The sequence below is a fragment of the Plectropomus leopardus genome, chromosome 15, assembly GCF_008729295.1.
Source record: "Plectropomus leopardus isolate mb chromosome 15, YSFRI_Pleo_2.0, whole genome shotgun sequence".
Taxonomy (NCBI): Eukaryota; Metazoa; Chordata; class Actinopteri; order Perciformes; family Serranidae; genus Plectropomus; species Plectropomus leopardus.
The window spans coordinates 1,008,911-1,021,292 of record NC_056477.1 but is presented as its reverse complement, the minus strand read 5'-3'; the positions used below and the strand labels follow the sequence as shown (position 1 = coordinate 1,021,292).

At 43.3% G+C, this 12,382-nt stretch overlaps 2 protein-coding genes across 4 annotated transcripts; one reads left to right on the top strand and one right to left on the bottom strand.

The window, feature by feature from the left end:
• Window positions 1-248: 248 nt before the first annotated feature.
• shld2 (shieldin complex subunit 2) lies at window positions 249-5,390 on the top strand. 3 transcript variants are annotated; one of them, XM_042501546.1, is made up of 10 exons: window positions 249-412; window positions 891-1,735; window positions 2,019-2,169; window positions 2,699-2,806; window positions 2,886-3,080; window positions 3,513-3,659; window positions 3,775-3,981; window positions 4,436-4,679; window positions 4,843-4,958; window positions 5,055-5,390. In XM_042501546.1, the coding sequence occupies exons 1-10, from the start codon at window positions 250-252 to the stop codon at window positions 5,225-5,227; spliced, it is 2,349 nt and encodes a 782-aa protein (XP_042357480.1). In that variant the 5' UTR covers window position 249; the 3' UTR covers window positions 5,228-5,390. The 3 variants fall into 3 exon arrangements, with proteins under 3 accessions (XP_042357480.1, XP_042357479.1, XP_042357481.1); XM_042501545.1 differs by having other exon boundaries at window positions 4,843-5,390; XM_042501547.1 differs by lacking the exon at window positions 3,513-3,659 and having other exon boundaries at window positions 4,843-5,390.
• Window positions 5,207-9,225, bottom strand: LOC121954208 (aspartate and glycine-rich protein-like). Its single transcript, XM_042501549.1, has 4 exons — window positions 9,128-9,225; window positions 7,479-7,919; window positions 6,807-6,851; window positions 5,207-5,353 (listed from the first exon to the last, which is right to left on the bottom strand). The coding sequence occupies exons 1-4, from the start codon at window positions 9,153-9,155 to the stop codon at window positions 5,304-5,306; spliced, it is 564 nt and encodes a 187-aa protein (XP_042357483.1). The 5' UTR covers window positions 9,156-9,225; the 3' UTR covers window positions 5,207-5,303.
• Between the last annotated feature and the right edge of the window lie 3,157 nt (window positions 9,226-12,382).

Below are 12,382 nucleotides of genomic sequence, written 5' to 3'. Positions count from 1 at the left end.
AATAAAATATAGACAGATAAAAAATCAATAAAATAAAAGCACCCATTAACATGAATTAGATCAAGTAAAACAGGAAAAAATCATGCGACCAACTTTGGTGGACGCAGGATATCATATATTTATTTAGTGTTTTTTTTATTCTTATTTTATTTTATTAATTTTTTACCAGGAAAAGTTCACATAAATAGACAAAACACAACATCCACCTGGATCCTGAATAAACGTCCGTGTTGATTTCCAGCAGACAGGATGTGCGAGCGGCCGAAGGTCCACGTCTTCCTGGGGGCTCCTCCTCCGTCCTCCGGCCCAGCCTCGCCGTCTGAAGCTGGGGCAGAAGCTGAGGAGCGGCCCCCCGCTGACTGGAGACACCTGGAGCTCACCTGGCGGGACGGACGTCTGAGGCCTGCAGCAGGTGAGGCGTTCAGGGACCCGCCAGCAGTGTGTGCAGTTTAAATGTAAATGTTTTAGTGTGTTGTGTCTTTTGTTGCAACTCAAATCATCATTTTAAAACAAAACAGAAAAAAAAAAACTTGAAAAATTCATAATTTAAAAAAAAAAATGGGTAGAATTCATCCTGATTTTTAAAACAAATATTGAACTTTTTTGGAATATTTTTCTCTTTTGTGAAACTTTTTTTTTATACGCTTTGTGTTTCTTTGCTGCTGCATTTGGGAATAATTTATTTATTCTCTCTTTACGTATTCTAGAGTATTGGCTGTCAAAATTAATATTAAATACAAATATAATATGATTATTTTTTTAATTTATACTTGATTTTCCTGACCTGCTTTTTTTGTAACCTCTTTTTTTTTCTTTTGTTTTTGTGTTTTAATACACACTAAATTTCTGACGTGAAGTAACAAAATACAGATCATTTTCTCATCTTTCAGACGAGGCTGGAAATCGTCTGGCAGAAGAAAGAACCTGCGGTGAGAACACAGATGATAATCGATGTACGCCACGATCACAAAACCAGGATAATGAACCAAACGACGCAGAGGCGTCACGAGGACGGGGCGAACGAGCGGCCACATCTGGCTGCAAATTTAATCCGAAAGATGGCCGCTCGGATGGACCTGCAGAGAGCGGAGATGAAAAGTTGAGGAAAAGCGGAGAGGAGGATCAGTGTTCGGCTTCAGTTCTTCAGTATCTGGACGGCTGTTTCCCCACAGCTCAGAAACCACCAGAAAAACCTGAAAAAACAGAACCTGAGCCTCCACGGCGAGCCGTGCCTCCTCTGTCCGCTCACACTCGCTTCCTCTCCACCTGGACTCTGAGTCAGGCTCTAATCCTGAGAGGCGGGCGGGGCATCCAATCAGCAACCAGCCCTGACAAGACCCCGCCCCCTCAGACCCCGCCCAAACACACCCACACTCCTCCGTCCGTCTCCTCCAGCACGCCGGAGCTCTTCAGCCCCGCGTCGCCGTCGCCCGGAGCCTCCGCCGAGCTCTTCAGCCAACGCTCCCTGACCCCGAGGGCGGAGCAAGGAGGCGTCGTCGTCGAAGCCACCGCAGACGGCGTGCTCTGCTCCCAGGAGGCCGAGCAACACGCCGCCAGAGAGTCCCCGGATTTCAAGAGAGCTCGAATCTCTGAGAACCTTGAAGCGTCCGTGTCGAACAGCACCGCCGCCGGGCTGCGAGGTCCCACCACGGTCCTGATCCGCTGTGACAAACGGGGACCGCAGTACTCGGTTCTGGTGGCGGTGGTTCACCCGTGTCACCTGAAGGAGGTCAAGGTGAGCGGAGACGTCACCACACGTCACGAAGAAGACGACGACTTACAGCGTCATATTAAGAACAATTTTCATGTTTATGTGTTTTATTTTTTTAATTTTTTGCATAGAGGTGTAAAACATTTTAATATCGTGAAAAATATTTTCCATCAGTTATTTAAAAAAGTGACAATTTAATAGAATCAGACTCATTACACAAACTAAAAGGTTTCAAGCATTCCTCTATTTTAATTTTGTAATTATGAGCTACAGCTGGAGGTGACGTGTTTGATTTGTCGGATTGAAGGTGAGGTCCGGGCCGTCGGCGGGGACCTTCGTTCCTCTGGCGTCCATCGTGGTAACGGACCAATCCGGGGTTGAGACGAAGGTGGTGCTGTGGCGGCGGGCGGCTTTCTGGGCGTTGACAGTCAGTCCCGGAGACGTTCTGCTCATCACAGGTACGGAAACTGATTTAGGACCTCTGTAGGATTTCATTTTTTTCTAGGATTTTAGGACGTTTATAGGATTTGGGAATATTTCTGAGACTTTGGAACGCTTGTAGGATTTTAGGATGTTTTTTTTTCTGTCTTTCTCTCGCTCGCTTCTGTTTTTAACATTCATTTTCAGGTTGTTTTCCTTGGCTTTTTTTCAATTTCTTGCAATTTGCTTTTTGTCTTTTTCCCCCTTTTTCCAGAAGAAATTTAAATCTAATTGCGCTCGCGTTGAAAAGATAAAACACTCATGAAAGGCATCTGAATGCAGAAAAACTGATGTCGATCCAGGTAAAAGGAGAACTGACTGTAATTCCAAATCTGTGTTCAGTGAGCGACCTACAAGTCGTCGCCACGTCCCGAGCTTCCAGCGCGTTGCATGTTGATGCACGTTGATGTACGTTGATGCACGTTGATGCACGTTGTTGTTACTGTGGAGCGAGCGGGCGCTCGGTGTCAGACATGTTGTCACGCACGGTTCGTTGTTTGAAATCAGGGCTGCAGGTGAATGAAGACAGGTGGAGAGGAGAGACGGTGCTGCAGTCGACCTTCAGCAGCAAACTGCTCAATCTGGGACAGATCACCGCCTCCACCTCGCCGCCAGGTACGGCCGCGCCCGGCCTGCGACCAATCAGCCGCCTTTCTCCTGACCTCTGCTTCAGTAACGCTCTCTCTCTCTGCAGCTCCTCAGCACGTTAATGCTCGCTCTCTCGCCGCTCTGTGTGGCTATCTTCGGGAGCGACGCCCCCTGCTGGTGTCTTCAAACCTCCGCCCCCCTCAGGACCTGAACCGCCTCCCCTATGCCACTCTGAGGTCCCTGAGGGCCAACACACTGGTCCACGCCCTGCTGCGCGTCGTGCACACACACGTCAGCACAGGTGAGCATGGTCACAGGTGACACAAACATCCGGGTGAACCAGAACTCACCTGAATCACCGCAAGATGTGAAATAGAAAAGAAGTGATGACATCAAGAGCAAATTTTCAATATTTGTCTTGAGAAACGTAGAATTTGCAAATAACATGTTTGTTTTTATCTGCCTTCAAGACAAGCTTAAATCAGTATTTTTGGGCCACTGTAAAAAAACCTGAGAGCCTGAGTTTGTCTGGAGCCCGTACGATTAATAATAGTGTCATCAGCACAGAAAGTGACTTTTTTAATCAATCGACCCTCATTTTATACTAGTTATGTAAATTCAAGTCAACAGTGGTCCGAGGAGTGATCCATGTGGTACACCGTGAGGTCCTGTAGACTGTATTTGTTGTTTCGGAGGTTCAGATCTTGAAGATAATAATAATGACTGTTATTAGAGTGGCGGAGTGAGGCGGAGTCTGGCTTCAGGTCCGCTGTTCAGCTGCAGGCCGTTCTGACTGTGGAGCAGCCAGATGGCCAGCAGGGGGCGCTGCTGCTGTGGGGCAAAGCTGTGGACTGGCTGCCTCGCTTCAACAGAGACAGAGGTAAACAAGCACGAACAAAAAACAGGTGCTGTATATGCGTGAAGCCCTGATCTTTACGGGTTAGCTCACTCAAATCACCACATAAAGAAAAAAATAATTCCTCTGTCTTCTTCAGCAACTGTCTGGGACTTCCACGTCCTTTTGGTGAGGGAGGGTTTGACCTCCGACCTCCTTGAGCTGCACTCCACCCCCTGGAGCTCCGTTCGTCCTCTTGACCCCGCCAACCGCCGGGCGCAGGACTTCCTTCAACCACGACCTGTCCAATCAGGAAACAGCAGTCTGGAGTTGGACCTGGACACGCTGCTGTCTCAGAAATACAACGGTAACTTGAAATAAACATTGCAAAGGCCAAATATCTGGTGTACGTTTTCGGAGCTGTAATGACCTCCAGCACTCTCATTATTTCAAACTGAAATAGTTTGGTTGGGCAGCTTAGTCTGCACCGAACTGCATGGTATCCAAAGCATTGTCGAGACATTTCACTTCACAAAACCTCAATTATCATAAAGGTCATGGTGGCGGGATCGCTTCAGGTACACCATGAGTAAAACAAAGCTGTGAATATTCAATAAAAAAAAGGACCTAAACTTTAGCCCTGAGGTACACTACAAGTGAATCAAAGCAGTGAATATTTGATTCAAAAGTTTGGGACCTAAACTTGAACCTTGAGGTACACCACAAGCAAATTACATGCTCAATGTGTGTTATTAAAATTTAGACATGACAGCAAATCCAAACAGCGTCTGAGAGGTTGATTTTGCCGTCTCCTCCACCAGGTAACGTGGAGCTCAGAGTCCAGATCACCGCCTTCCACTTTCAGGATCCTCCACCCTCCCAGAATGCACCTCGGCTTGTCTTAGACAGCTTCACACAGCTGGATGGTATCCTGGCGGTGCTGAGCGGTGACATCACGTACACTGGCTGCGGTCGCTGCTCTGCCGAGCTGGATACAGACGCCAACGGCATTTATGTGCCGTGTTACCCCTGCCTGCCCCACACAGCCGTACGTCGCTACTACAGGTAAGTAAAGCGTGGTGGTGGAGAAGTACTCTACCAAAAAAAAGCTTTATTTCAGATTACTCAACATTATCTGTCCTTTTATTTACACGTGCGTTATATTCGTCTTGTGTGTTGGTTGAATTAATTAGTTGAATTATTGGATGTGTGTTTGTGTTGGTCTCAGGCCAGGTGTGCTGACAGTAAGTGGGCGGGGCAGCAGTCAGGTGTGTGTTCAGGTTCCTCCTGTTCCGCTGCAGAGGATCCTCGAAGCCCCGCCCGACAAACTCCACAGGAGCTCAGGTGGGACACAGACTGTCAATCCTGATTCAACGCAGTCAAACCTTATTGGCGTCAGAAAGTTTGGAGTGCTTAGAGTCTTTTTTATCTGTCTGTCAGCTCCAGGCTCGGAGGTGAAGCACATCCAGGTGGCAGCAGAGAGGATCCGGACCCTCCTCTCCCTCCCGAGGAAAACCTTCGTCATCACTGTCCGGAGCCACTTCCTGTGTGACGAGAACAGCGTCCCCATCAGTCAGGACTTCACACTGTTGGACATCCAGTTCCCCAGCTGAGGGACTGCAGATGAGGGACACCGATACGGGACGTGTTCTTTTCAGACACATACCAAATCACCGCCAAATCCACGGTTCATTTCCGAACCTCTGTCCCCTCTCTGTGCCCCTGTTTCTTGTCTCTGTCTGTATGAATTATCAAATAAAGGCAAAATAACAAAAATAAATCAGATCTCTTGTTTGGTGATGGACAGTTACAGCTACTGATGAAGAAGTGTGCCAGCGACAGTCGTCATTTCAGAGACACTGCTTTTGTCTCCTTTTATCCGAAATCAAAGACATTGCTGCGAAATCGACTGAGAATTTTGACTGTAAATCTGCTACTGTAAACTAAATTATGTTCAGATAAAACGAGTTGAACATTAAAATGTTTGCAGATAATATTTCAGGATTTTTTTCAAATGAATTGGCACCTATTCCTTTGACAAAGTCTTGGATTTCAGATTATCATAAAAACACTTTCACCACACTGGAAAAATGTCTCTGTGGCATATAAATAAAACAGGTGATCATCAGCAAACTTTATATTCCTGGTAAACTGATTTCTCATGCACTAAATACATGTTAAAACAAATAAACAGTTAATGTGAAGATGATAACTAGCACTCATTATTTTGTTTAATCAGTAATTATTAGCTGTTAGCTGTATTACAGTATTGTATTGAGAATATCTCCTCTTGTTTCACTTCATCAGTACTGGTTTTCATCAGTATTAAATCACCCAGACTTGAATGCATTTTGCCATAAACTCATTATTTAATATCATTATTCAATTATTCAATTATCATTTGAAAAATACATACAAATTACCGAATTAAATCATTTAATTTACCCCTGTTCCCTCCAGTTGTCTCTTAATTTACTAAAAATACAGGTGTCACTGATAAAACTTAACAAATTTCTTCTCCAAATTTTACACATTATTTCACAAAATTTAAAAAAGCAAATCTCACACTTGTGCCTTAAATGCATTTGTTCACCAAACAGTGTATATATTTGATATGGAAAATCCATAGAAATCCTGTTTTTTAAATTTTATTATTATTTATTTTTTTGTCCACAACACAAATCAATCAATAAATATTCATTTTTGTGTTAAATGTTCTGTTAATGTAATCTCGGTACATCTCACATACTGGATATAAGTGAAACAATAATTCTGGTCAATGAAGCACAAATAAAATAAACGAAAAACGTTTATCGGTGAGTTTTGGAGATGTTGGTGGGAGGATTATTGAACACAGCCAGACTAACTGTGCTTCCTGTCTTTATGCTCAGCTCGGCTGCTCTGTTCTCGAAGTACACGAGAGCGACACTCACGTCTCGCTTGCATCTGTATTTGTCTAAATATTTCTCGTTCAGTTACTCACAAACATATATAATGGATTTTAATTACAGAGTGAATGAACTCCGGGGCTGAGCTCAGACAGAGGACGTCAGCGAAGGTTCAGGCTGAGACGTTAAGTCCTTTTGTCAGAGAAGTAACGAACATCAGAAGTGACGTAAAGTGATTTTTTGATTGATTCTCTTTTCCGCAGTGGTGTTTTTCTCTCAGAGGTCAGGATGTGGCTTTATTTACCTTGAGATGTTTCTTCAGCCACATTCATCAGATCGTTCAGCAAATCTGAAACACACAAGAAATAAAATCAAAAAGTTTAAACACTGTGCTGGACAGATTATTAGGAGTTTTTGGGGCTATCAGCCCAATTCAATAACTGTAATCTTTCATAAAAAGAAAAAGATTTAAAAAAAACAAAGATTGCATTTCTGATCAAAAGACTATGAAGTAAAATTGATAAAAATGTAAAAATGAAAAAAAGTTTGTTTTCACAAAGTAAAATGCAGTACAAATGAATCAACAAAATACTATGACTCTTTAGAAATTACAGTACTTGTAAGATGTGTTTTGAATAACGGTAATGTCGATGTGGACCGGTTCTGTTGGGATTTGTTCTCTGACTACACTGAACTTTGGTCTTCAGACATCACAACCAAATATGTTCAGTTCAACCAAATTCAACCAAATACGAATGTCTAATGTCAGTCGCCAGTGTGGAACCTCGACATTATTACTTAAACATTAAGAGCTTTAACGAAATTCAGATTTGTGAATCTGCAACCATGAAATGTTTTGAGCAACTTTGCATTAAAAAATGACTTTTAAATAATGAATCTGCAGACAAAACACCTGCTGATCATTCTTTGATTGATCAGGTGGCTGTGCAGTGAGGTGTTTTCTGTCCATACGTACCTCCTTCATTCAGTGCCACACTTTGCCCTTTAACTCCTCCATCTCCTCCTCCTCCTCCTCCTCCTCCTCCTCCTCCCACAGTTTCTCCCTCAGGGCCTCCGGCGGCGCCCGCTCCCCCCTGCTCAACGAAGAGACCTGCGAATCCACATTTCTTCTCTTTCCACTTGTCATCATCGTTGTCTCTGTCAAAGACCCTTGAGAAGAAGCTTTCATCCCCGTCGTCCTCGTCCCTCTTCTTCTCTTTCCACTTGTCTTCGTCATTGTCTCTGTCAAAGATCTTGGAGAAGAACCCTCCCTCTTCGTCGTCTTTGTCCCTCCTTTTCTTCTTTTTGTCGTCGTCGTCGTCGTCGTCTCTGGAGCAGAACTTCGAGAAGAATCCCTTGTCCTCATCCTTGTCTTCGATCCCTAACATGGACTTCACCTTGTCCTCCACCATGTCTCCTGCAGAACAAACAGCATCACACCATCAGCAAGTTTGACTTTTGCAAAACTCAGAAAGTTCATTTCAAAAGTTTGCCTGAAGCTCCAATCATCATCATCCGTCTGTTTAAAATTGCACGGATAATTTGCCGATAATTCATTTTGACGGCAGCTCAGGGTGCCGTCACAGCTTCCTTGTTTGGTTCGGACTTTCTGAGGCCCCCCGGCTCCACATGGCCAAACTTTCATCCGAGGAAAACAGGCCGTTGGATCAGCTGAACCATCGTTGTTTCCAGAGGACAAAAAGTCAGTGAAAAGTTTACGGTGAGGACACGAGCCTTTGTTCAGGTTTTCTGGTGTGAAGAGGCCAGAGAAATGTCTCTCAATAGTAACCATTATTTCTCTAAAAATTTGGTCTTTAAAATATTTCCATTTTCGAATATTTGGGAGTAATTTCCCGTGCCTGATTGTGTGCTTTTGTTATTTCATCACAGAAACTCAAAAGAGAACATTAGTGCTACTAACGAACATTTCAGGTTTTAATTTAATGTTCATATTTCTGTTGATAAATGCAAACCTGTGCACATACGTAGTGCCTCATCGCATATTTAGACTTAAAGTTTCAGAAAACTTGTAACCTAAAAAACAGCTGTATTTGTGTAAATAATGGGCTCAGGAGGTTTAATGACGTCTGTTTTTTTCACATTATTCACCTTGAGTGTCTCATTTTGGAGTGAAAAATTCTGACATTTTACAAAACATATCTTTAAAGGTCGTTTTCTCAAAATGAGTTTTAACTCAAAATATGAGCCATAAATCTCCACTTCAGCAGTGCTAATGTACACCAGTTTTATTCCGGTTATTATTCTCCAGGTTTTTACAGAAGGGTTTGTTCATACGACATTCATAGCCGAATTTATGGAGCTTTTATTCAACATTGTAAACCATGTTTGACTGAGACATTTGAACATTATAATTCCTCTCCACCCAGAAATTCATCAGATCGAACCCTCAGGCTCGGCTTCAACGTCACTGAGATCTAGTGTTGTTGAAGGGTTACACGTGCATGTCCAGCCTGTCTCAGTCTGGTTTTAATCAATATTTTTGATTCATTTAGACAACGGATCCAAGTTTGGACATTTTACAGAGTTTCCACGAAGCAAACTGACAACAGCCATAAAAATCAGGACCCAACACAAAACACCTGAACACCCCCCTTCTCTGCTCACCTATTTTTCCTGCAATCCAGTCCCCCATCTCTGTGGACCTGTCTGTGGACCTGTCTGTGGACCTGTCTGTGGACCTGTCTGCCGATCAGTGTCTCTGTCCGTCTGTGTTGTGAGAGTCCTCTGTGTGTTTTCTGGAAGGTGCAGGTGAGACTGAAGCCTCGTCTCTTCTGGCCGACGCCCCTCTCAAGTGTCTCTCTCCCCATTGGCTGCAGGGCACCAGGTGTGTCCGCAGACAGGACCGACCTGTTCCACCTGATTAAATCTTCACACACACACAAACACACACACACACACACACACACACACACACACACACAGCTTATTCACAGACTGATGACGTCACTTTATAACTTGCTGTTTGAATAATGTGAGTTGCAGATTTTGCTGCAGCAGTAGTGAAAAGTACATTTACTCAAGTATTACTTACTCGATTTATTCTTTCCTTATCCTTCATATGTCCTGTTCTCATGTTCTCACCATCCCCTCATGTTTTACTTTATTTACTTGTTCATCTATCTCGTATTCAGTTTGTATTTTCTTATCTTTATCCCCACTGATCTGATGTCGTCCTCTTATATTACTTCTTTTTTTATCATCTTTTATTTCATTTACACTTATTTCCTAAAAGTCTTTTTCATTTAGTACTTTCACTTCCTTTTGAGATCTACCTGTTTATTCATGTTATTACTTTGATTCCTTTCATTTGTTTTATTGTCCTTAACCTTTTGTATGCATTTTGTTCTTGGCGTTGTGTTTTATAGAGTTTTCTGTGTATTGGCATGTTTGTTAATGTATATTTTCATTATTCCCTGAGTTCCTGTCTTTGATTTGTCTGTCAAATCACTTTGTAAACACCTGTTTTTAAAGGTGCTATACAAATAAGGGGCAGGCCCGAAGCTGCAGGACAGGTTGGTCATGTTACACTCAGACAATGTGAACAATGGCAGCTATGTGTGATGAGACTGTCCTCCCTCCCTGCCAACAGAGAGACATGACACAATTTGCACTCTTGTTTTAATACATTTATTTTATATCTTATGTACCAAACTTCACAGATTAAATCATTACACATAATACATGTTTACATTTAGAGCTTTTCAGTTCACTCTGTGCAAAAAAAATCAGTGAAAAACATTTACAGCTGGTGAAACAGGATGTCACCCAGCAGTCATTTACATTTCATTTAACGTGAGGTCATGACATCGTGCATGTTTCATACAGATAACATATATTTTTTAAAGATTTCATGGTCAAATGTTTTGAGGATATCAGGGTGACATTCTCCGCATAAAACTGAAAAACAAATAATTAGTAAATATTGAAAGCAGTAATAATCCAGCAGTTTGGGCGGAGCTGCTGCTCTCTGAGGACGCTGCAGGTGGCGCTGGATGGATGCGGTCTGCAATGCGTCTAGTTGAGGAGATCTGCAAGTTCTCCTGCTGCCATATCCAGCCCTGAGAAATGTGATGGAAGACAAAGACAGAAAATATGAAAAATATACCACAGAACACAGAATGAACCGAGGACGATCAGATCGCTTGTTTCCATAGCTGCAAACTCTTTGACCTTTTTTAAGGGTTTCAGTTGTTGAAGTTTTGCTTTTTTACTGAGCTACAGCTAACTTCAGTTCTGTTGCTCGGTAGATTGCATTGTCTCGCTATGATGACGGCATTGCATGCAGATGCAGCCACCAGTAGCTCCTCAAATCCTTGCTTTTTTTTTTTTTTTGACTCCATGGTCCCTTCTACTGAAGCACTTATGAACATCGGGAAAAGTTGTGTGGGGTTTGGACTGAATACAGCAGACCGCGAGAGGATCTGCACCAGCAGCGTACAACGAGTGGCCAGTCAGACCAGAGGGGAGAAACGAAACCGAAAGATGAAGAGCGGGAGGAGAGCCGGCATCAGGGCGAGGCTGACCCGACTGACTGAGAGCTGCTCCTCTACTAAAGCTTCTTCTGGCTAATGTCCACTCTCAAGAGAATAAAGTGGATGAAATGTGATTGAGACTCACTCAGCAACGAATCAGAGACTGCTCTGCACACATCTTTACAGGGACGTGTTAACCCCTAACATCCCAGATCAAGCTACTGCACTGGATGGGCGCACCTTTTTGGGAGCCTTAAGGGCAGAAGACTCTGATGCAATTTTTAAAAATGCACTGCAGGAATTGAATGGTGCCATCAGCAGCAACATGCCTGAGCAACGGGATGCAATCATCATAGTAACTGCTGATTTTGATCAACTCATCCTTCAGCTCCAAAGATGTAGCAGGATCAAGGACGAATTGTAATTTCCTTTTTTAAACTTTGTTTTAAAAAATGACCAATAAATCTACCTTCTAGTGGATCCTGTAATATTAGAACAGGTACCCAGTGGTTAAAAATACCTACAGTACTGTTGGTGTACGCAGTGTTTCATCATGATTTTTCCAAATTTGCAACTTTTATAAAGAGTGCCCTCTGGCTGCATTGTAAGCTAGAAACTAGACGTCGCAGTGACTGGTTGATTCCGGGTTAAATGCTTGTGACAGGTTGTCCGAACACAAGAAACTGATGTCGATCCAGGTTTCAGGTTAAAATCAGTTTGAAGGACTCACCTGATCCTTCGCCTCCCTTGTTGTTCCCATCATCACTTTTTGCTCCGGTGTCAGGATCTCTGTTTTCACCACCACCACCGAGTGCATTGGATAAGCCAAATCCTCCTTTGTCATCATCTTTTTTTCCACCACCGAAGATTGAGAGGGCGTCTCCGGCACTGAATCCTCCTTTGTCATCATCTTTTTTTCCACCACCGAAGATTGAGAAGACATCTCCGGCACTGAATCCTCCTTCGTCATCATCTTTCCCTCCCACACTGAATTCTTTCTTGCCATCATCACCTCCATCGTCTTTCTTATCTCCACCACCCAAAGCCTTGCTCACTGCAGTCTCCACCAAATGTCCTGCAGAGCAAACAACCGTTCAGTTATCAGCACCAGGTGACGTCACACTGGGATTTACAGGTAGGATCGCCCAGTGACACCTGAACGCACCACAGGGCCTGAACCTTTTCCACCAAATTAGCTCGGGCCATCGAACTGAGTCTGTTAAGGATTTGAACCTTGGTGCTGTTGAGTTGTTCATTCATTTATATGGCTCATGACCATAATGACCCGATTTGCAGCACAAACATATAATAATAACAGAACAGTACAAAGCCACAGTGCACGGTGTGCTCAAAATACAACAAAAATCGCTTTAACAGCAAGTATGAC